Source organism: Oncorhynchus tshawytscha, linkage group LG22 (assembly GCF_018296145.1).
Source record: "Oncorhynchus tshawytscha isolate Ot180627B linkage group LG22, Otsh_v2.0, whole genome shotgun sequence".
In the NCBI taxonomy this organism is placed as follows: Eukaryota; Metazoa; Chordata; class Actinopteri; order Salmoniformes; family Salmonidae; genus Oncorhynchus; species Oncorhynchus tshawytscha.
The window spans coordinates 32,758,621-32,779,005 of NC_056450.1; the positions used below are offsets into that span (position 1 = coordinate 32,758,621).

At 45.0% G+C, this 20,385-nt stretch overlaps 1 protein-coding gene across 4 annotated transcripts; it reads right to left on the reverse strand.

Moving 5' to 3' along the window:
• Positions 1-136: 136 nt before the first annotated feature.
• Positions 137-20,264, reverse strand: LOC112222323 (tumor protein p53-inducible nuclear protein 2). Of its 4 annotated transcripts, XM_042304086.1 has the most exons (5): positions 19,959-20,264; positions 17,037-17,129; positions 5,990-6,453; positions 4,773-5,313; positions 137-4,627 (listed from the first exon to the last, which is right to left on the reverse strand). In XM_042304086.1, the coding sequence occupies exons 3-5, from the start codon at positions 6,111-6,113 to the stop codon at positions 4,360-4,362; spliced, it is 933 nt and encodes a 310-aa protein (XP_042160020.1). In that variant the 5' UTR covers positions 6,114-6,453; positions 17,037-17,129; positions 19,959-20,264; the 3' UTR covers positions 137-4,359. The 4 variants fall into 4 exon arrangements, with proteins under 4 accessions (XP_042160020.1, XP_024240871.1, XP_024240869.1 ...); XM_024385103.2 differs by lacking the exon at positions 17,037-17,129 and having other exon boundaries at positions 137-4,624; XM_024385101.2 differs by lacking the exon at positions 17,037-17,129.
• Positions 20,265-20,385: the final 121 nt, after the last annotated feature.

Genomic DNA, 20,385 nt, shown 5'->3' on the forward strand with positions numbered 1-20,385 from the left:
CTTTCCCACCCATGTGACCCTGCCCCCTTCCCCCAGTCCTCATCCCAACCCCCACCCAAACTACCCTGCCCCCCTCCTTTCCCTCCAGTCCTCACACCGACCAACCAGTCCTTCAGGTGTAAATGACGAGACGAGATTCAGGTTGTCAACCTGAGTGTTTATTGTTGTTGTTGTTGTTGTTGTTGTTGTTGTGTGGTACCTGCGTTTTTCTGAATGGATGTTGTATTAACCCATCCGTTGGTGGTTGCATAGGTCTTCACTGTCTATGGTCTTCACTGTCTATGGTCTTCACTGTCTATGGTCTTCACTGTCTATGGTCTTCACTGTCTATGGACTTGACTGTCTATGGACTTGACTGTCTATGGACTTGACTGTCTATGGACTTGACTGTCTATGGACTTGACTGTCTATGGTCTTCACTGTCTATGGTCTTCACTGTCTATGGTCTTCACTGTCTATGGGCTTGACTGTCTATGGTCTTCACTGTCTATGGGCTTGACTGTCTATGGGCTTGACTGTCTATGGACTTGACTGTCCACTCAGGGATGGAACAATTCAGTACATCACAAAAACCATGCAGAAATAGTGAAAGGCACGATCACCATAGATATCAGATACACCAATCTTTTTTATATGTCTATAAATAGTTGTTTTGACGGGGGAGGGGTGCACTCATTGAGATGGTACGTGGGTGAACCCCAAAGTATCTTAAAGCTGCCATCATTTTAGGGCGCAAAGCAGAACAAAAATAATCCACACACAATCAACCCCCTTTCTTTTAAAACATTAACATACCAGCTGAACAACTGTTCTAATAACTAAACGGGGAAAAATACAAGCATATTTTTTTTTGTTGATACATTTCATTTCAGATTATTTTTTCAATCTATCTGCTTACTCCATCCTCTGTCACATCCCCTCTTTCTTCCTCCCTCCCTCCCCCACAACTCTCACATCACACTAGACACACGTGCACCTGGTGGCCCCGCCCTCTCTCTGTGATTGGCAGGTTGCCACCCTAAACTCACACCTTTCATTAGTCCCACACTACATACTCAGAAAACAACAACTTGGAGATAACATGGACGTAAAGGTGAGAGGGTGATGGAAAGAAGGAAAAGAACAACAAGAAAAAGAGAAAAACAGTCTCGCAGTGAGGACCAACAAGGCCTTGTTAGAGGTGTTGAGTTACACACACACACACACACACACAGCTATGGTCTCTCATGTATAGGCCCCCTCCCCTCTCTCTTTGTAAAATGTCTTCATCATGTGAGTAAGAAGTGTGACCACAGAGATACTGTAGTATAAGGTTCAGAAAACCCTAGGGGTTAAGGAAGTATGGAGACCAGATGTGTGTGTATCTGTGTGTGTGAGTGAGTCGTTACTGCAATCCACACACTGCGTCATTCATAGGATCAAACAGAGTTACATACAGTCATCATTTAAAACAGCAACAGAAAATAAATATACATAATATTAATAATTATATCATATTAGTAGATAATTCAAATAAAATATAGTAATTTACAAGATAGTTGGCGCTACGTTGAGTGGAACATGGTGGTTTGTGATTGAAGGGACAAATACATGTTTCTAGTTCAGAACCTTCTAAACAATAAGAACAATTTCTCACCTCACTCTCACTGTATCTAGAGAACAATTCCACTGCTCCCACAAATACATCTTTATACTTTGAAATATGTGTTGTGTTATGATGATGCCAGCATGAAATGATCCTGTGTCGTTACAAGTTATTACACTTTTATCCCCCTAGAGGGCAGTGTCTAATTGGAACGTTAACACATCTAACCCAAAAGCTCCAATAGGGTACATCTCAATTGGTCACATCTCAGTGTAGATTAAGGAAAGGATAAGTGGATAGGATGCCACTTTAGATTATTGAGATGCATCCTTACTGTCCTATTCAGGAAAGAGGCAGGGACAGTCTTGTCCTCAGTCAAGATGGTAGCTACTTTAAGGACTCTAATCCTGAGTCGCTTTGACACCTAACGGCAAGGAGCATTACAACCTGTATTCTAATATGTACAAGAAAAATAATTGATCATTATTAGTCTTTTGAAGTATTTTTTTAACACACATCCTCTCACTCTCACAGACCTTTGATGGTTGATACAAAACAAAAAGAAAAAGTAAACATCCCAAAGGAGAATAAAAGACATCACACAGCTAAAACTTTGACTCACCAAAATGTATGACAGTGCAAACTTACATCCATGTCTCAAATCATTTACAAACTTTAGTGTATAGTCATATACACTTCAGCACCATAGTTTACTATTGTAGTTGAATACATCTCAGTAAGCTAGATCTTAAGGTGGGGGACACTGTTACGGCTGGATGTGCTATTAGGAGGCCAGGGAGTGGGTGTAGAAGGTAAAGGGTCACTCATAACTAATTCTCTGTCCTTGAGCTAGTCTTTACTAGCAAGACTGAGCAGTATCAGCCCAGTGGACATTGTGTGTGTGGGTGTGTGTGTGTGTGTGTGTGTGTGTGTGTTCACCCCGAGTCTCCTACCATGATTACCCTGTTGTCACTGAATGACGTGAAGTGAAAAGGGATTGGTCGATGTTATCTATTTCCCTGTTTGTCTTTTCATGGGTAAGGTTGTCACTTGATTAATATTTAGTTAGGGGGAGGTGTCTTAATGCAGAAGCATCACAGCACAACAACATCAGTTGGAGCCCAATGTGTGTTCTGAGCAAATGTATATATATATATTTTTTTATACTATTCTCCTCAAAGTGTGAATCTTTCACAGTCATTCTGTCAAACTAGGCCAAGTTTTTAGGTTGTCAGCTATTTGGATGAAACGATGTGCTCTCATTATGGGGCTGCAGGGAACAGGCTTTTCCTGTCACAGACATCATTCAGAGAGCATTGGTTAGGCCTAGCTTCTCCATAACTTTAATAACAGTAGCAGACAAACAAACAAACCAAAATAAAGAGTTGCCATCTCTACCGCCTTGCACCTACTTTAGCCTGTCATACCTTGTAACCTACAGGCAACCCTTGGCTAGTTTCCCTACATATATCATTATGGTACGTCCCAACAAAGTCATTTGCACAGGACATACACAGTTAACTATGCACAGTCATTGAAGCTAGTTATACTAGACTTCTTATGACCAGACAGCTCTGAATTACTTTCCTGATCGTGTTGTAGTTGTTGAACAAAAACGTTTAGGAAATTAGGGAATCAGCTTCCTGCTTTGCAAGTCTGCCTGACTTGAGATAAGAGTGCCTGTTTGTTTCTGCATTGGCAAACTTGTCTTAGTCACAGACGGCAAGCCAAATATGTAAAAGTAGCCAGTTAGGCATTCTAAAAATTAACTATTGGTTGCCCAGAAAGCTACACTACACAGTCAACTACATCTACTCTGGTTCCTCTGTCATCCTATCTAAAACTCTCCAATTCGTCGTTTTTGACTTCTTTTTACTCTTTAGTCTGTTTTCGTCTTCCTCTCTTTCACCTTCCTCTACCTGCTTCCATCCCTCACATTGGGACAAGAGGACAAACACCTCTTCTGGTTTTTCTCCTCTCTCACTGTAATGTACACGGTATACTCTTCCTTTTTTTAATTAAAAAATGTTTGGTAACTCAAACACGGCAACTAAAGGTCCAGATGAGATGTTTTTCCTGTGGGCAGCCTTTCCCCGTCTTCATTTATAACCAGCTACGTAGATACTCAACGGCTAAAATGATTACATGTCCACAGGTGTACTATCTAATAAAGATTCCCTATAAAAGCTTGTTCCCGCAGAAAGAGAGTGAGCATCTTTAATTTCTCCTCCTTTGCCTGCCTGTCCCCCAACCTGATTAAAAGCATTAGGACAGCTGCAAAGGAGAGAGGGCCATGTATTCCATGACAGTAAATAGGTGGACTTCCACTAGGAAGAGACAGAGGAGATGAGTGTTTTAACTGAAATGGAGAGAGTAGATGGAACGTTTTATAGTTTTACACACATATTAGTTGCTAAGTAATATTTTTTTGCAAGTTTTTCAAAAATGTTTATATGTGACAGCTAACAACAATAGACTTAAGTTATTAGAGGGCTTGGTTGGGGTTTAGGGCCTAACATGGCACAGTAGCCTACGTAAATCAATTAGTGTGTGTGTGTGTGTGTGTGTGTGTGGGAGAGTGATTTAGTGAAAGAGAGAGTGTCTATGTGCTGTGTGTGCATGTGTAAATGATGCGTGTACGTTGTGTGCATATGTATTTACATATTTGTCTACATGAGTATATATGTGTGTGTGTCCATATAAATCTACCTGTATGTATGTAAGGGGGAGTATAACCACTAATGCCCTCAGAGTAAATGGCTCCACCTGGGAGCTCAGTGGCAGATGTTACGCTGGCAGGGCTGGTGCAGGTAGGTGTTTCTAGCGTGGGCTGCGTGGCGGGGAACCTGCTCCCTAGTGCGGTTCTGGCGCTGGATGCGGTTGCGTCCAAGGTGGCGCCTCTCAGTGCGGGCCTTGCCCCTCTGAACCCTGGCCACCTGGGTCACCTTGGCCAGGGTACCGGCCTGGGCAGCGGCTCCTCGGGTCACCCTGGTGGGCATGGTATTATGGACGGCAGAGGTAGCGGCTGGTTCTGCCACCCTGCTAGAGGAGGGGAGGAATAGGAGGAAGTGGGGGTATAGAACATTAGTCAAGCAGTTATGTAGCTCTCTCATAGAACGGTGGCTATGTGCCAGATCTATTACATGGTGACAAAGATATAATAAGGTGTTGGTCGGTCGGTCCTCACCTCATGCTGCCTGTCAGGCTGGTGATGCTCTCCTCTCCGACGATGGACAGGTTGCCGTTGGAGATCATGGACAGGTTGCTAGGGGAGACGTAGACGGACATGCTGGGGTGTTCTATAAGCAGATCCTCCATGGGGCTGGTCTCGGCCGTGGCTCCCTCTGCAGTGAAACAGGGGGGAGGGGTAACGAACCAGCTCTCGTCCATGCAGCCTCTCTCCGACCCACTACTGCCAGGGGACACAGATGGGGTGGAGAGCCTGGCCCGCCTTTTTAGGGATATGGGCGTAACGATGCCCGTGGCTAACGGGCTAGCAGAAGGGAGAGTGGAGAGGGGGTCTGATGGCGCCACTGTTGCCACTCGTGAACAAGCTTTGTGTGTTCTGCGGCGATTCTGATATTGGGGGGGAGGGGTTGGAGATGGGACGGGGCACTCAGTTCTGGTGGGTGTGTCTGGGTGATTTGATTGGTTGTTTTGTGCTTGCGCCTGTGCTATCGATGGCGCCTCTATCCCTCCCTCTAATAGCATCGCACAATCATCTTCCCCTGAGAACAGAGTAAAGGTGGGACCATGGAGGAGTTGGCCAATTGAGGTAGGGTGTATGTTTAGGGTGGTGTAGGTTAGGGGGAAAGGTGAAGGCAAAGAGGAAGAAGCCATGCAGGTTGTGGGGTCATTAGAAGGGGAGCACATGCACACACACACACGCACGCACACACACACACACACACACACACACACACACGCACACACACACACCAGTGAGAAATGTCAGGATATTTAAATAAAATTGGAGAGGGGGGAGAAGAAAGGGTAAAGAAACACAAAACATAAAAATAGGAATAATATAATTAGTTACTTCGACCCTCTAACCGCTTGGTCATGTCAGTGACAGTATTGTTGTACTGACTGTTTTGTGATGTGTTTCATTGGGGCTTATATATTTAGTTTGAGATGTGGCCTCTAAACTATTCAGATTCCCTTTTATGGAGATTTTAAACAATATATTAGCCCCCACACCCCCATCACTATATGGCCACACTAGAGAGGACTGAAGTGCTGACCACAAATCACCAAAACCTTTGACCTTAGAAAACGAACAGCTGATATACATGCTCAACAGTACCATCAATATCCTCACTCCTGTCCATTCTGGCCATATAGTGACTACCATCTCCCTCTCCACTTCCAACCCCTTCCAACTATCCCTAAGGGAGGACTCACCGGGCAGGTTGACCAGCATCCATCCTTCCTCATCAGCGTCGGTCACACAGGGGTTGGGCCCCTTGATCTCTGCGGCCACCTCCTCCACCTCTCCGAAGAACAGGCTGCTCAGAGCTTGGAACATGGCTAGGCCGGTTGGTCGGGTACACGTCAATGGGTAAAAAGTCAAGGGTCAGGGATCGCGGAAGTCAGGTTCTGTGTATAGTTGTAGTTCTCAAGGTATAGCTAGCTGCCTTTGTGTGTTTTTGCTACTTATTAAGTATTTTTGTTTCTCTTATTTAGTTAGTTATTTCGCTTTTCGCTTTGTCAAACAGTTGCCAGGTCAGGAAAGTGAGCACGGTTTTCTTGGCCTCTCTTTGCTTCAACCCTTTTCTTGTCTTGATCTCGTAGGTTGATTTTCTTACAGGACTCGACAGGCTTCCTTAGTGCAAATGTAAGGTTTTACTTGGTATCGCTGCAAAGGCCTGTGGGGAGACAAAAGAAAGACAGGACAGACTATTAATAACAGCAAGAAAATATTTAGATTACAAATCCAAAGACAATGGGAACAAGTGGAGAGGAACATTAGAAAGCAGCGTTGCGAATCACAAATGAGTAAAAAGCGAGATGAAGGAGATATGGCCAAAAATTGTGGACTTGACTATTTCAGCAACAGCTGTTGCTGACAGGTGTATACAATTGAGCACACCGCCATGCAATCTCCATAGACAAACACACATGCAGTAGAATGGCCCCTACTGAAGAGCTCAGTGACTTTCAACGTGGCATCTTTCCAAGTCAGTTCGTCAAATTTCTGCCCTGTTAGAGCTGCCCCCGTCAATTGTAAGTGCTGTTATTGTGAAGTGGAAATGTCTAGGAGCAACAACAGTTCAGCCGTGAAGTGGTAGGCCACACAAGCTCACAGAACGGAACCGCTGAGTGCTGAAGCGCGTAGTGCGTAAAAATCGTCTGTTCTCGGGTGCAACACTCAATGCCGAGTTCCAAACTGCCTCTGGAAGCAACGTCAGCACAAGAACTGTTCGTCGGGAGCATCAGAAATGGGTTTCCATGGCCAAGCAGCATCACACACGCCTAAGATCACCATGCGCAATGCCAAGCATTGGCTGGAGTGGTGCAAAGCTTGCCTCCATTGGAGTCCGACGGACGAATCTGGGTTTGGCGGATGCCAGGAAAACACTACCTGTCCGAATGCATAGTGCCAACTGTAAAGTTTGGTGGAGGAGGAATAATGGTCTGGGGCTGTTTTTCTTGATACGGGCTAGGGCTCTTAGTTCCAGTGAAGGGAAATCTTAACACTACAGCATTCAATGACATTCTAGACGATTCTGTGCTTCCAATTTTGTGGCAACAATTTGGGGAGGGCCCCTTCCTGTTTCAGCATGACAATGGCCCCGTGTACAAAGCGAGGTCCACACAGAAATAGTTTGTCAAGATCGGTGTGGAAGAACTTGACTGGCCTGCACAGACTCCTGATCTCAACCCCAACGAACACCTTTTGAATGAATTGGAATGCCAACTGCGAGCAAGGCCTAATCGCCTAACATCAGTGCTCGACCTCACTAATGTTCTTGTGGTTGAATGAAAGCATGTCCCTGCAGCAATGTTCCATCATCTAGTGGAAAGCCTTCCAGGAAGAGTGGAGGCAGTTGTAGCAGCAAAGGGGGGACCAACTCCATATTAATACCCATGATTTTGGAATGAGATGTTCGACGAGCAGGTTTCCACATACTTTTGGCCATGAAGTGTATGTGGCGAAATCACGTGAGCAGAACTGAACAAAAAGAGCCTTTCTGTTCCAGGGCTACTTTAATCATGTTGGTCAAGGAACCATTTATGAGGAGAAGATTAGAAAGTGTGATAGGTTGGCTGCATCTCAACAGTCTCACGTGTTTTCCTCACCTCATCCTCATCTCCTTCCCTTCACCTGCACTAATCTGAAAGAAATTGACCAGTAAACTGAAAGCAAATGCACAGTAGGCATCCACTTATAATGCTTTCACCTGTTCTGTCCTCAGATCAGTGCATATGAAGGGAAGGAGATGAGGAAGGCACTAGAGTATTGAGATGCAGTTATCTCTGTCTACTTCTGAGGTAGACAGAGGGAGAAGGTTTGTCTGGGTCATACTGGCTGACTGGAGACAGTAACCGTTTTACGGTCCTGTTTCAGCTGGTCAATTTGTCTTCAATCTACTAGCAAATTATGCAGTAACAACAGTGCACATTGTGGTGCTTACTGTACTTCAAAGAATTCAACTAAAGTTGGAAAATGTGGAGCTATTGGGTAATTGTAATGTAATTCCGAAATGAATAACAAGTAAATAGCTTAATAAGCGCAACAAATCGTAAACAATCACAATAGTCTTTTCTCAATAGGATCATAAAATGTATGCATGCTGTTAGAATCTGTCAGACACTCAGACACAAATGCAAACAGATCAATTGCTTCTTTCAGATGAGTTCTTTGAATTGGGTTGTAATGAAGGAAATTTGATTAAGGGAAAGGAAGCTATTGCAGGCTAAGGAGACGCAGCCAGGCTGTTCCTGAGGAACAATGGCGTTACACCCTCCCCCCTGTGCTACTGCTATAGTGAACAACAGAATGGGTTTAGGCCTGATGGACTACCGAGAGAAGACACGAGGGACCCGATTCCGATTAAGGAAAAGTACGCCTTTCTTTCTTACACACTTCTCAGTAGTTGGTTTTCAGACTTACCTTATGAAGGTGCATATAACGGTGCTTCCATTGCGCGCGTTGAATGCATGTAATTCAGCGCGCCTGTCGTTGTGATTCTGGGTGGCCAGATTACTAGCAAGAATGACAACAAACTGCCATGTGGAGAATCGCAAGTGGCTCGTTTCAGCTTGTTTAATCTTGTTATTGATTGCTAGCTAGCTAGCCAACAACTTCAACTATATATTTGAGAGACAACAAGTGGTCATTGTGCAAATGTATTTATGTTTTCAATAAACATTGGAGAAGAAATACAGTTTAAATGTTGTCAACAATCTAAGCCAACCTCATCTGTTTTGCCCGATGGTTGTGAGCGGGTGGTTTTTGTTGCTAAACAACCAACCCATCTATCCATCTTCGTTTCCATTTCAGCACCAACTGGTAGATTTAAAAATACTCTGATTTTGTAGATTATTTTGTCACATTTTAGGGTTAGGAAAGTATGCATGAATCATTAAAAAAGACAGGTTTGGAGAGCCTTTACGCACAAAAAATACAGGGGTTTGATTCACCCTGAAAATGGTCACATTCAAGTTCAAACCATGAAATGTTGGAATGTGTAACGGTTTTCTAGTGGTGATGAAGGAGAGTCGGACCAAACTGCAGCGTGTCGATTGCGATCCATATTTATTAAACAAAACGTAAACACGACTAAACACTAAACACTACAAAACAATAAACGTAATGAAAACCGAAAACAGCCTATCTAGTGCAAACTAACAGAGAGTACAAGTAAGACACTAAGGACAATCACCCACGACAAACTCAAAGAATATGGCTGCCTAAATATGGTTCCCAATCAGAGACAACGATAAGCACCTGCCTCTGATTGAGAACCACTCCAGACAGCCATAGACCTTGCTAGACAACCCACTAAGCTACAATCCCAATACCACCACCAAAACCCCAAGACAAACACACCACAATTACAAAAACCCCATGCCACACCCTGGCCTGACCAAATACATAAAGATAAACACAAAATACTTTGACCAGGGCGTGACAGAACCCCCCTAAGGTGCGGACTCCCGAACGCACCTCAAAACAATAGGGAGGGTCCGGGTGGGCGTCTGTCCATGGTGGCGGCTCCGGCGCGGGGACGTGGACCCCACTCCTTTAATGTCTTAGTCCCCTCTCCCTTCGTCCCTGGATAGTCCACCCTCGCCGCCGACCATGGCCTAGTAGTCCCCACCCAGAACCCCACTGGACTGAGGAGCAGATCGGGACTGAAGGACAGCTCGGGACCGAGGCAGCTCGGGACTGAGGGGAAGCTCGGGAGTGAGAGAAAGCTCAGGAGTGAGAGAAAGCTCAGGAGTGAGAGAAAGCTCAGGAGTGAGAGAAAGCTCAGGAGTGAGAGGAAGCTCAGGAGTGAGAGGAAGCTCAGGAGTGAGAGGAAGCTCAGGAGTGAGAGGAAGCTCAGGAGTGAGAGGAAGCTCAGGAGTGAGAGGAAGCTCAGGAGTGAGAGGAAGCTCAGGAGTGAGAGGAAGCTCAGGCAGGTAGATAGATCTACCAGCTCCTGGCTGGCTGGTGGTTTCAGCAGATCCTGGCTGACTGGCAGATCCTGGCTGACTGGCAGATCCTGGCTGACTGGCAGATCTGGAAGAGTCTGGTTGACTGGCAGATCTGGAAGAGTCTGGTTGACTGGCAGATCTGGAAGAGTCTGGTTGACTGGCAGATCTGGAAGAGTCTGGTTGACTGGCAGATCTGGCGGCGCTGGGCAGACTGGCGGCGCTGGGCAGACTGGCGGCGCTGGGCAGACTGGCGATGCTGGGCAGACTGGCGGCGCTGGGCAGACTGGCGGCGCTGGGCATACTGGCGGTGCTGGGCAGACTGACGACGCTGGGCAGACTGACGACGCTGGGCAGACTGACGACGCTGGGCAGACTGACGACGCTGGGCAGACTGGCGATGCTGGGCAGACTGGCGATGCTGGGCAGACTGACGGCGCTGGGCAGACTGGCGACGCTGGGCAGACTGGCGACGCTGGGCAGACTGGCGATGCTGGGCAGACTGACGGCGCTGGGCAGACTGGCGACGCTGGGCAGACTGGGGGCACTGGCGGCGCTGGGCAGACTGGCGGCACTAGCTGCTCCATATAGGCTGACAGCTCTGGCGGCTTCTTACAGACTGACCGCTCTGGCGGCTCCGTGCTGACTGGCAGCTCCTTGCAGACTGGCAGCTCCTTACAGACTGGCAGCTCCGTGCAGACTGACAGCTCCGTGCAGACTGACAGCTCCTTGCAGACTGGCAGCTCCATGCAGACTGGCAGCTCCATGCAGACTGGCAGCTCCATGCAGACTGGCTGCTCCATGCAGACTGGCTGCTCCATGCAGACTGACAGCTCTGGCTGCTTCATGCAGACTGACATCTCTGGCTGCTCCATGTAGACTGGCTGCTTCATGCAGACTGGCAGCTCGGGCTGCTTCATGTAGACTGACAGCTCTGGCTGCTCCATGCGGACTGACAGCTCTGGCTGCTCCATGTAGACTGACTGCTTCATGCAGACTGGCAGCTCGGGCTGCTTCATGTAGACTGACAGCTCTGGCTGCTCCATGCAGACTGACAGCTCTGACTGTTCCATGCAGACTGACAGCTCTGGCTGCTTCATGCAGACTGGCAGCTCTGGCTGCTCCATGTAGACTGGCTGCTTCATGCAGACTGGCAGCTCGGGCTGCTTCATGTAGACTGACAGCTCTGGCTGCTCCTTGCAGACTGGCAGCTCCATGCAGACTGGCAGCTCTGGCTGCTCCATGTAGACTGGCTGCTTCATGCAGACTGGCAGCTCGGGCTGCTTCATGTAGACTGACATCTCTGGCTGCTCTATGCGGACTGACAGCTCTGGCTGCTCTATGCGGACTGACAGCTCTGGCTGCTCCATGCAGGCTGGCAGCTCTGGCTTCTCCATGCAGGCTGGCAGCTCTGGCTGCGCTGAACAGGCGGGAGACTCCGGCAGCGTAGGAGAGGAGAAAGGCTCTGGCTGCGCTAAACAGGCGGGAGGCTCCGGCAGCGCTGTAGAGGAGGAAGGCTCTGGCTGCGCTGAACAGGCGGGAGGATCCGGCAGCGCTGTAGAGGAGAAAGGCTCTGGCTGCGCTAAACAGGCGGGAGACTCCAGCAGCGCAGGAGAGGAGAAAAGCGCTGGCTGCGCTGAACAGGCAAGGCACACTGAAGGCCTGGTGCATGGTGCTGGAACTGGTGGTACTGGATCGAGGACACGCACAGGAAGCCTGGAGCGGGGAGCTGCTACCGGAGGACTGGAGTGTGGAGGTAGCACAGGATGGGCTAGACCGTGAAGGCGTACTGGAGATCTTGAGAGCAGTGTTGGCACAGGATGTGCAAGGCTAGGGATGTGCACAGGAGGCCTGGTGCGTGAGGCTGGCACCAACTTCACCAGCCGACTAACACGCACCTCAGGACGAGTATGGAGCGCTAACCCAGGTGCCATCAAATCCCCAACACGTTCCGTCGGGCGAATTCCATGCAAAAAGCACCAACACAGCAACTCCCTCATTTCTCTCTCCTCCAATTTCCCCATTAACTCCTTCACAGTCTCTGGTTCTGGTCTCCTCCTTGGCTCCTCACGATAAACAGGGAGAGTTGGCTCAGGTCTGACTCCTGACTCTGCCACACTCTCCCTGAGCCCCCCAAGAAATTTTTGGGGCTGATTCTCAGGCTTCCATCCGCTACGCCGTGCTGCCTCCTCATATCTGCGCCTCTCAGCTTTCGCCGCCTCCAGTTCTTCCTTGGGGCGGCGATATTCTCCAGGCTGAGCCCAGGGTCCTTTACCGTCCAGTTCTTCCTCCCATGTCCATTTCTCCAGGTGGTGCAGCCTCTCCCACTGCAGCTGCTGCTGCTCCTGCTGCTGCTGCCTCTGTTGCCTCTCCTGTGGTTCCTGCCTGTTAACACGCTGCTTGGTCCGTTGGTGGTGGGTGATTCTGTAACGGTTTTCTAGTGGTGATGAAGGAGAGTCGGACCAAACTGCAGCGTGTCGATTGCGATCCATATTTATTAAACAAAACGTAAACACGACTAAACACTAAACACTACAAAACAATAAACGTAATGAAAACCGAAAACAGCCTATCTAGTGCAAACTAACAGAGAGTACAAGTAAGACACTAAGGACAATCACCCACGACAAACTCAAAGAATATGGCTGCCTAAATATGGTTCCCAATCAGAGACAACGATAAGCACCTGCCTCTGATTGAGAACCACTCCAGACAGCCATAGACCTTGCTAGACAACCCACTAAGCTACAATCCCAATACCACCACCAAAACCCCAAGACAAACACACCACAATTACAAAAACCCCATGCCACACCCTGGCCTGACCAAATACATAAAGATAAACACAAAATACTTTGACCAGGGCGTGACAGAATGTGGAAAAAAGTGTACAATAGGTGTTGAAAAGAGTCTACAAATCTACCCCAATTCTCACTAATCATGAAACTGTATGACAACGATCCAGTCGTCGTGAACCGTGCGCAAGGCTCTAGGTTTAACCTGCTATGTGTGGTCTGAGTTACACAATGATTAGAATAGGCAACATGTCCCAAATTATTGAACGTTAGCCTAATATGATCCACTAATGCTCGCGACCCTCAGGAACAACTTGCACGGATGTGACAGAGGAATGAACGGTAAACGGAACGGAATGGTACAAAATGTAAGAAAACGAACAGTGCAAGTGACAGTTATAAATGTATGTGGGTATTACTGATGGTGGCTCCAATAATGGCTAATATTTTACATGATACAAATGGTCAAATAAAGCTAAGAAAAGCCCGGCCATAGGCTATAATTAAAACATTCTAAAGTGCATACATACAGTTGAAGTCGGAAGTTTACATGCACCTTAGCCAAATACATTTAAACTCAGTTTTTCACAATTCCTGTAATTTAATCCCAATACAAATTATCTCTCTTAGCTCAGTTAGGATCACCACTTTATTTTAAGAATGTGAAATATCAGAATAATAGTAGAGATAATTATTTATTTCAGCTTTTATTTCTTTCATCACATTCCCAGTGGGTCAGAAGTGTACACACTCAATTAGTATTTGGTAGCATTGCCTTTAAAATTGTTTAACTTGGGTCAAACGTTTCGAGTAGCCTTCCACGAGCTTCCCACAATCAGTTGGGTGAATTTTGGCCCATTCCTCCTGACAGAGGTGGTGTAACTGAGTCAGGTTTGTAGGCCTCCTTGCTCGCACACGCTTTTTCAGTTCTGCCCACAAATCTTCTATAGGGTGAGGTCAGGGCTTTGTGTTGGCCACTCCAATACCTTGACTTTGTTGTCCTTAAGTCATTTTGTAACAACTTTGGAAGTATGCTTGGGTCATTTTTCATTTGGAAGGCTAATTTGTGACCAAGCTTTAACTGATGTCTTGAGATGTTTCTTCAATATATCCACATCATTTTCCTTTCCTCATGACGCCATCTATTTTGAGAAGTGCACCAGTCCCTCCTGCAGCAAAGCACCCCCACAACATGATGCTGCCACCCCCATGCTTCACGGTTGGGAGGGTGTTTTTCGGCTTGCAAGCCTACCCCTTTTTCCTCCAAACATAACGATGGTCATTATGGCCAAACAGTTCTATTTTCCTTTCATCAGACCAGAGGACATTTCTCTAAAAAATACGATCTTTGTCCCCATGTGCAGTTCCAAACCGTAGTTTGGATTTTTTATGGCGGTTTTGGAGCAGTGGCTTCTTCCTTGCAGAGCGGACTTTCAGGTTATGTCAATATAGGACTTGTTTTACTGTGGATATATATACTTCTGTACCCGTTTCCTCCAGCATCTTCACAAGGTCCTTTGCTGTTGTTCTGGGATTGATTTGCACTTTTCGCACCAAAGTACGTTCATCTCTAGGAGACAGAACGCATCTCCTTCCTGAACGTTATGGCGGATATGTGGTCCCATGGTGTTTATACTTGCTTACTATTGTTTGTACAGATGAACGTGGTACCTTCAGGCGTTTGGAAAATTCTCCCAAGGATGAACCAGATTTGTGGAGGTCTACAACTTTTTTCTGAGATCTTGGCTAATTTCTTTTGATTTTCCCATGATGTCAAGCAAAGAGGCACTGAGTTTGAAGGTAGGCCTTGAAATACATCCACAGGTACACCTCCAATTGACTCAAATGATGTCAATAAGCCTATCAGAAGCTTCTGAAGCCATGACATAATTTTCTGGAATTTTCCAAGCTGTTTAAAGGCACAGTCAGCTTTGTGTATGTAAACTTCTGAGCCTCTGGTAATGTGATACAATGAATTATAAGTGAAATAATCTGTCTCTAAACAATTGTTGGAAAAATTACTTGTGTCATGCACAAAGTAGATGTCCTAACCAACTTGCCAAAACTATAATTTGTTAACAAGACATTTGTGGAGTGGTTGAAAAATTAGTTTTAATGACTCCAACCTAAGTGTATGTAAACCTCCAACTTCAACTGTAAATTCGTTAGGTTCAGCCCTACAGAAGCCTAGATTCATCCCTACAGAAGCCTAGGTTCAGCCCTAAAGAAGCCTAGGTTCAGCCCTACAGAAGCCTATAGCTTGGGTGTCCAACTTTCATCCATGCAAATTATGAGGGCACACAATTAAAATTCAGAACGATGGCACAGCTATTTATCAAATCACACAAAAAAGGTCACGTGTCGAATACAACAGGTGTAGACCTTACCATAAAATGCTGAATACAACAGGTGTAGACCTTACCGTAAAAAGCTTACTTACAAGCCCTTAACCAACAATGTCGTTTTAAGAATGTAGAGTAAAAAAATTTTTTACTAAATACACTATAGTAAAAAATGTAAAAGTTACACAGTAAGATAACAATAACGAGGCTACATACAGGGGCCTACCGGTACCGAGTCAATGTGTGAGGATATAGGTTAGTCGAGGTAATTTGTACATGTAGGTAGGGGTAATGTGACTATGCATAGATAATAAACCACGAGTAGCAGCAGTGTCAAAACAAAGGGGGGGAGGGGGCATTTGATTAATTGTTCAGCAGTCTTAAGGCTTGGGGGTAGAAGCAGTTAAGGAGCCTTTTGGACCTAGACTTGGCGCTTCGGTAACGCTTGCCGTAGAGAGCAGGCTATGAGTTGGGTGACTGGAGTCTTTGACAATGTTTTGGGCCTTCCTCTGACACCGCCTAGTATAAAGGTCCTGGATGGCAGGAAGCTTGGCCCCAGTGATGTACTGGGCCGTACGCACTACCCTCTGTTGCGCCTTACGGTCGGATGCCGAGCAGTTGTCATACCAGGCAATGATGCAACCAGTCAGGATGCTCTCAATGGATCAGCTGTAAAACTTTTTGAGGATCTGGGGACCCATGCCTATTCTTTTCAATCTCCTGAGGGGGAAAGGCATTTTCGTGCCCTCTTCAAGGCTGTCTTGGTGTGTTTGTAACCTATTTCACTGTGGGAAAGAGGCAGCAAGACATGTCATGTTGTCATGCTTTTCAGTTAGCTTCCATATCACTGGTTTCACATTCGTCTCCAGGGATCATAAGTAAAAATCACTTAAAACAATTGATGTGTGTATTTACAATCCCCTTCTCCAAACGGATTATGCATTTACATAGCTCTTATCCATTCAGAAATTACAGTGCATGGAGAATGCTGTTATTTCTATATGAAAAAAATAAAGTACACGTTTTTTCCACCTGGAACTGGCAGGTTCGCTAGACCCATGCTTAAGTTCAAGGTCAGAATATGCATAGAGAGTAAAGTTCAATTTACGCACGCTTAACTCGGGTCGTAATCAGGGCCTGGAGTCTAGGGGGAAGGAGTAACACAAAGACAGTAAAAAAATAACAAATACAGTATAATATAATATACAAAAAGTTTAGACACTTCATAGGTCATCTGGGGATCGAACCTACATCCCTGATATTGCAAGCCTCATACTCTAACCAACTGAGCCACTGGAGCCTGCACTTTTCTGTCCCTGTATTTAACCATGGAGGGAGATATTGGATATCAGAGAGACATATCATTCCTGCAGAGGCTACTGGACGGTATGACGGAACACTGATCTCTCTGATCTGACAGGGTGTACTTTCTAAAATTAGATAATATGGGGGAGAGGGGGGGGGGTTATAAAGAGGAAGGAGGAAGAGAGACAAATGAAAAGTGTGAGAGATTAATGTAAGGGGAGAAGAGGAAAGGAGAGAGATAGCAATTAGGCTACAGGTATGGATAAAAACAGAGGAGGTCGAGAGAGGGAGAAAGGTGTACAATGAGGTGAGGAAGATAAATGAAAGGAAAGAAGCGTGATGAAGAAGGATAGGGACATATGTTACGCATGGGTGGAAAGCGACACTTCCTGCTTATTTGGACGGTTGCCATGGTGACACTGACACCAGGAGCCGACAGGAGGACACAGGAGTCTCACGCTAAGAAGAGAAACACACACACAGAAATGATCACATTTACTAGACATTTTTTTCAGAAACGATCCTGTCAGGAAAGCAGCCAAGAAGAAAGTAATGCTGCCTTTCTCAAAACAGGGATGTAAACAGACGTCAATTTAAAGTCTATGGTTCAATGTCATTTTAATAAAATGACGTGGAAACAACGTTGATTTAACCAGTGTGATGTGCTTGTAGAGAGGATAAAACAAAGCCTTATTCTATTTCAATAAAAACCTACTGCTAAGAAAGTTCATTCTGACTTCTAGCTTCTGTCTTATCATTGCATTATACAGTTTTGTAATGGTTTATCTGTGGCTACATATGTTTATAAGGCAAATATAAAACGTCATAAGAAGGCTCGTAAAATAAAGCGATAGGCTACTAATGAAATGAATGTTGATGGTTTAGGTGGAGATATGAGAGATGTTGCAGAGGACATAGAGGAGTCTGTTGATCAGCTCCTTTCTTGACTGTTTTTCATGCATTCCTTAAGGCTTACTGAAGTCACAGGATGATGCGAGATAAAACATTTATTAAAAAAATGTATTTACGTGAGTTTACCCACTTTGAATCTTTCTAAGAATATTAAACTGTCCCAGGGACACTTTTTTTTATGAGTTCCCAAGTCATTAACACACACAAACACACTTCCTTTGAAGGCACTGTGTGAAGCACCATTCAGTATCCTTGATAAGCAAATGCTATCAGTCAGCTGTGATGCTAATTCAGTATTATCTGCCTGGTGTATAAATATACCATTCTGTCTACTGGGACAGACAGACGACACCAGGGATAAGAACAGCACTGGAACATATTGGAAACATTATTAAACAGCCAGCAGTGGTCTCTCATGCCTCAGGTGGTCCATATAAGGACTGATGTTTGGGGAAAACAGGAAAAAAATACATTGGAAATGTATCCAAGGAAAATGTCGCGAGATTTCCCATATTTTTGCCCTGTATAAACTAAGGGGGAAATATGATAGACCAACACAAGGCATTTATCTTCTGGATGACATCACAATGTTTACTGTACCTATTGAATTATTACTTGTGGTTATAAAGATTCCATTGTGACAGCACTGGTGACTGGTTTAATTCATTCTAAAAGGAAACATAACCTTACAGTAAATGGTGTAGAATGGCGATTGAACCCATGTGCAAAAATGTGTTATTCAAAACTAATGGCATATGGTATGGTAATTACAGCCCTGCCAGGTACCTGTTGAGTTAATCATTTATTCTACATAGCCAAAATGTTCAAATGTCTTTTTACTGTTGTTTTATTTCTTTACTTACCTACACACACACACATACTCCCCCCCTTCTCTGCACTATTGGTTAGAGCCTGTAAGTAAGCATTTCACTGTAAGGTCTGTTGTATTCGGCGCACGTGACAAATAAACTTTGATTTGATATAATAATACGTGTTAAAACAGTGTACAAATGCATATTACTTTTATGCTTTTTGTGTTTTTCACCCTGATCCACTGGTTATAAACTGGTAAGCTCATAGCAAATAGGTAAAGACCAGATATAGACAATTATATATTTCATTTTTTCTTCCTAATTCTACAAAACAAAAGCGCTCTGTTGCTCTGCTATTCCCAGATGCGCTCATAATTTCTCTGCTCATGGCAGTCAGAAGGCCGTTTAACCAGAGGGAGGAGCTGAGGGAGATGGGCGTGGCTTCGCGAAAACAACATAAATACCTCCTATGCGCTTGCATGACGAAGGACTCTTACGTCACTGATGCTGCTGGTTCAGCCGACTTCAGTCGAGGAAAAGGAACAATTCTGGTGCCATCAAATAATTATTTATGTATTTATTTATGTATTTCAACTGCAATTGTTCGGATGCAAAAGAAAGAATAAACCCCAAGCATTGTTAATAAATAAAGGAATGATTCAACATCCTTAACTGCTTTGTTTCGAGTTAAACAACCACATTGACAGATGCCGATGAGAGAGAGAGAAAAAGAAAGAAAAACGTTTGTTTTATTCTTTTATGGGTCCGACAGCAAGCAGTGTACATTTGATTTAAAGCCAGATATAAATTAATTTGGATTACAAAAACCTTCCCAATGTCACCGACGACGAGAAAAATAGGGCCCAGAATAAGTCATTGTCGATAGCGGTCAGGTTAAACATGAATTATCCGTGTAAGCTCCGAGTCTGTGACACGGCTATGGATATAGCTGAAGGGTCATGGCAATGACAGATAGGCTCACCAGTATAGGACTGATGCGAAGGAATCAATTATAATATCGAGGTCGTTTAAAATCCATACATAGGCCTACATAAGCACTGAGGAAGAGAGAAAGGCACAGTTCAAAAATACCCCCCATCGTCTTCATTCGACACAACACCCCAGCGTTTGGTGAAAAACAAGGACAGGTTTTATGTAAACATAATTTTCATATTCTGAGAGATCATAAACCGGACGTCGAGGTTTCCGTAAAAGCATCAATTTATGGAAGCCATCAAAACGTCCATGACCTATAAACGGATGTCTAGGATGCATAACAGTCGATAATTAATTTCACGCAGAACTAATGTATTTTCCTCGGTGACAGCCACTACTACAATGGATTAATTCCGTCGTAATGTAGATTGTTTTGTTTCAGAATGATTCTGTTTATAACACAACCTAATTCGCATTTTCTTCATCTGCTGTTATGAGATAGGCTATGCATCATCAGAGATAGCTATACAGGCGTCAGTGGCAGAGGTAGCCTGATACCCTGCAAGCTTACACAGTTTGCCTTTCAGAAAGCACAAAAAACAACAGCAAAGTAGATTTAATAGCTTACCTGTATTAGCAATATATTTCAAATTGTAAACGTGATGATCTCACACAAAGTAGAAACGACAATAATTCTTAAAGCATAGCTTTAGGTTGCCTTTTAAGTGAGGTAGTTAAAACACCATAATACAAAATAAAAAAAAGGCTTTCTTCGTAGAAGAAGGGGCTTCGTGTAAAACTTGAATTTACACCTGATGTTCAGAGTATAACATCTGCAGTTTTTTCCCTCTTGCTCGATTTTTTCCCCTGCAGATTTTCCCTCTGTTATTGCTTCCTCCAGCTGATCCTCGGATCAGAATGTAGAACGTACAAAACAGCTGATTGTGATATCACAATACTTCCAGTGACGCCCATTACCACGCCCTCAAGAACCGACGGCCAATCGGAATATTACACAAGATCCAAGCCGGGCCTCTTGGTAACACAGTGGGGGT

Coding starts and splice junctions, on each gene's coding strand:
- LOC112222323 (XM_024385101.2), bottom strand. CDS start 6,113: ATGTTCCAAGCTCTGAGCAGCCTGTTCTTCGGAGAGGTGGAGGAGGTG. Junction 5,314..5,989: donor GATGCTGGTCAACCTGCCCG/GTGAGTCCTCCC, acceptor CTCTGTTCTCAG/GGGAAGATGATTGTGCGATG. Junction 4,628..4,772: donor AGCCTGACAGGCAGCATGAG/GTGAGGACCGAC, acceptor CCCCTCCTCTAG/CAGGGTGGCAGAACCAGCCG.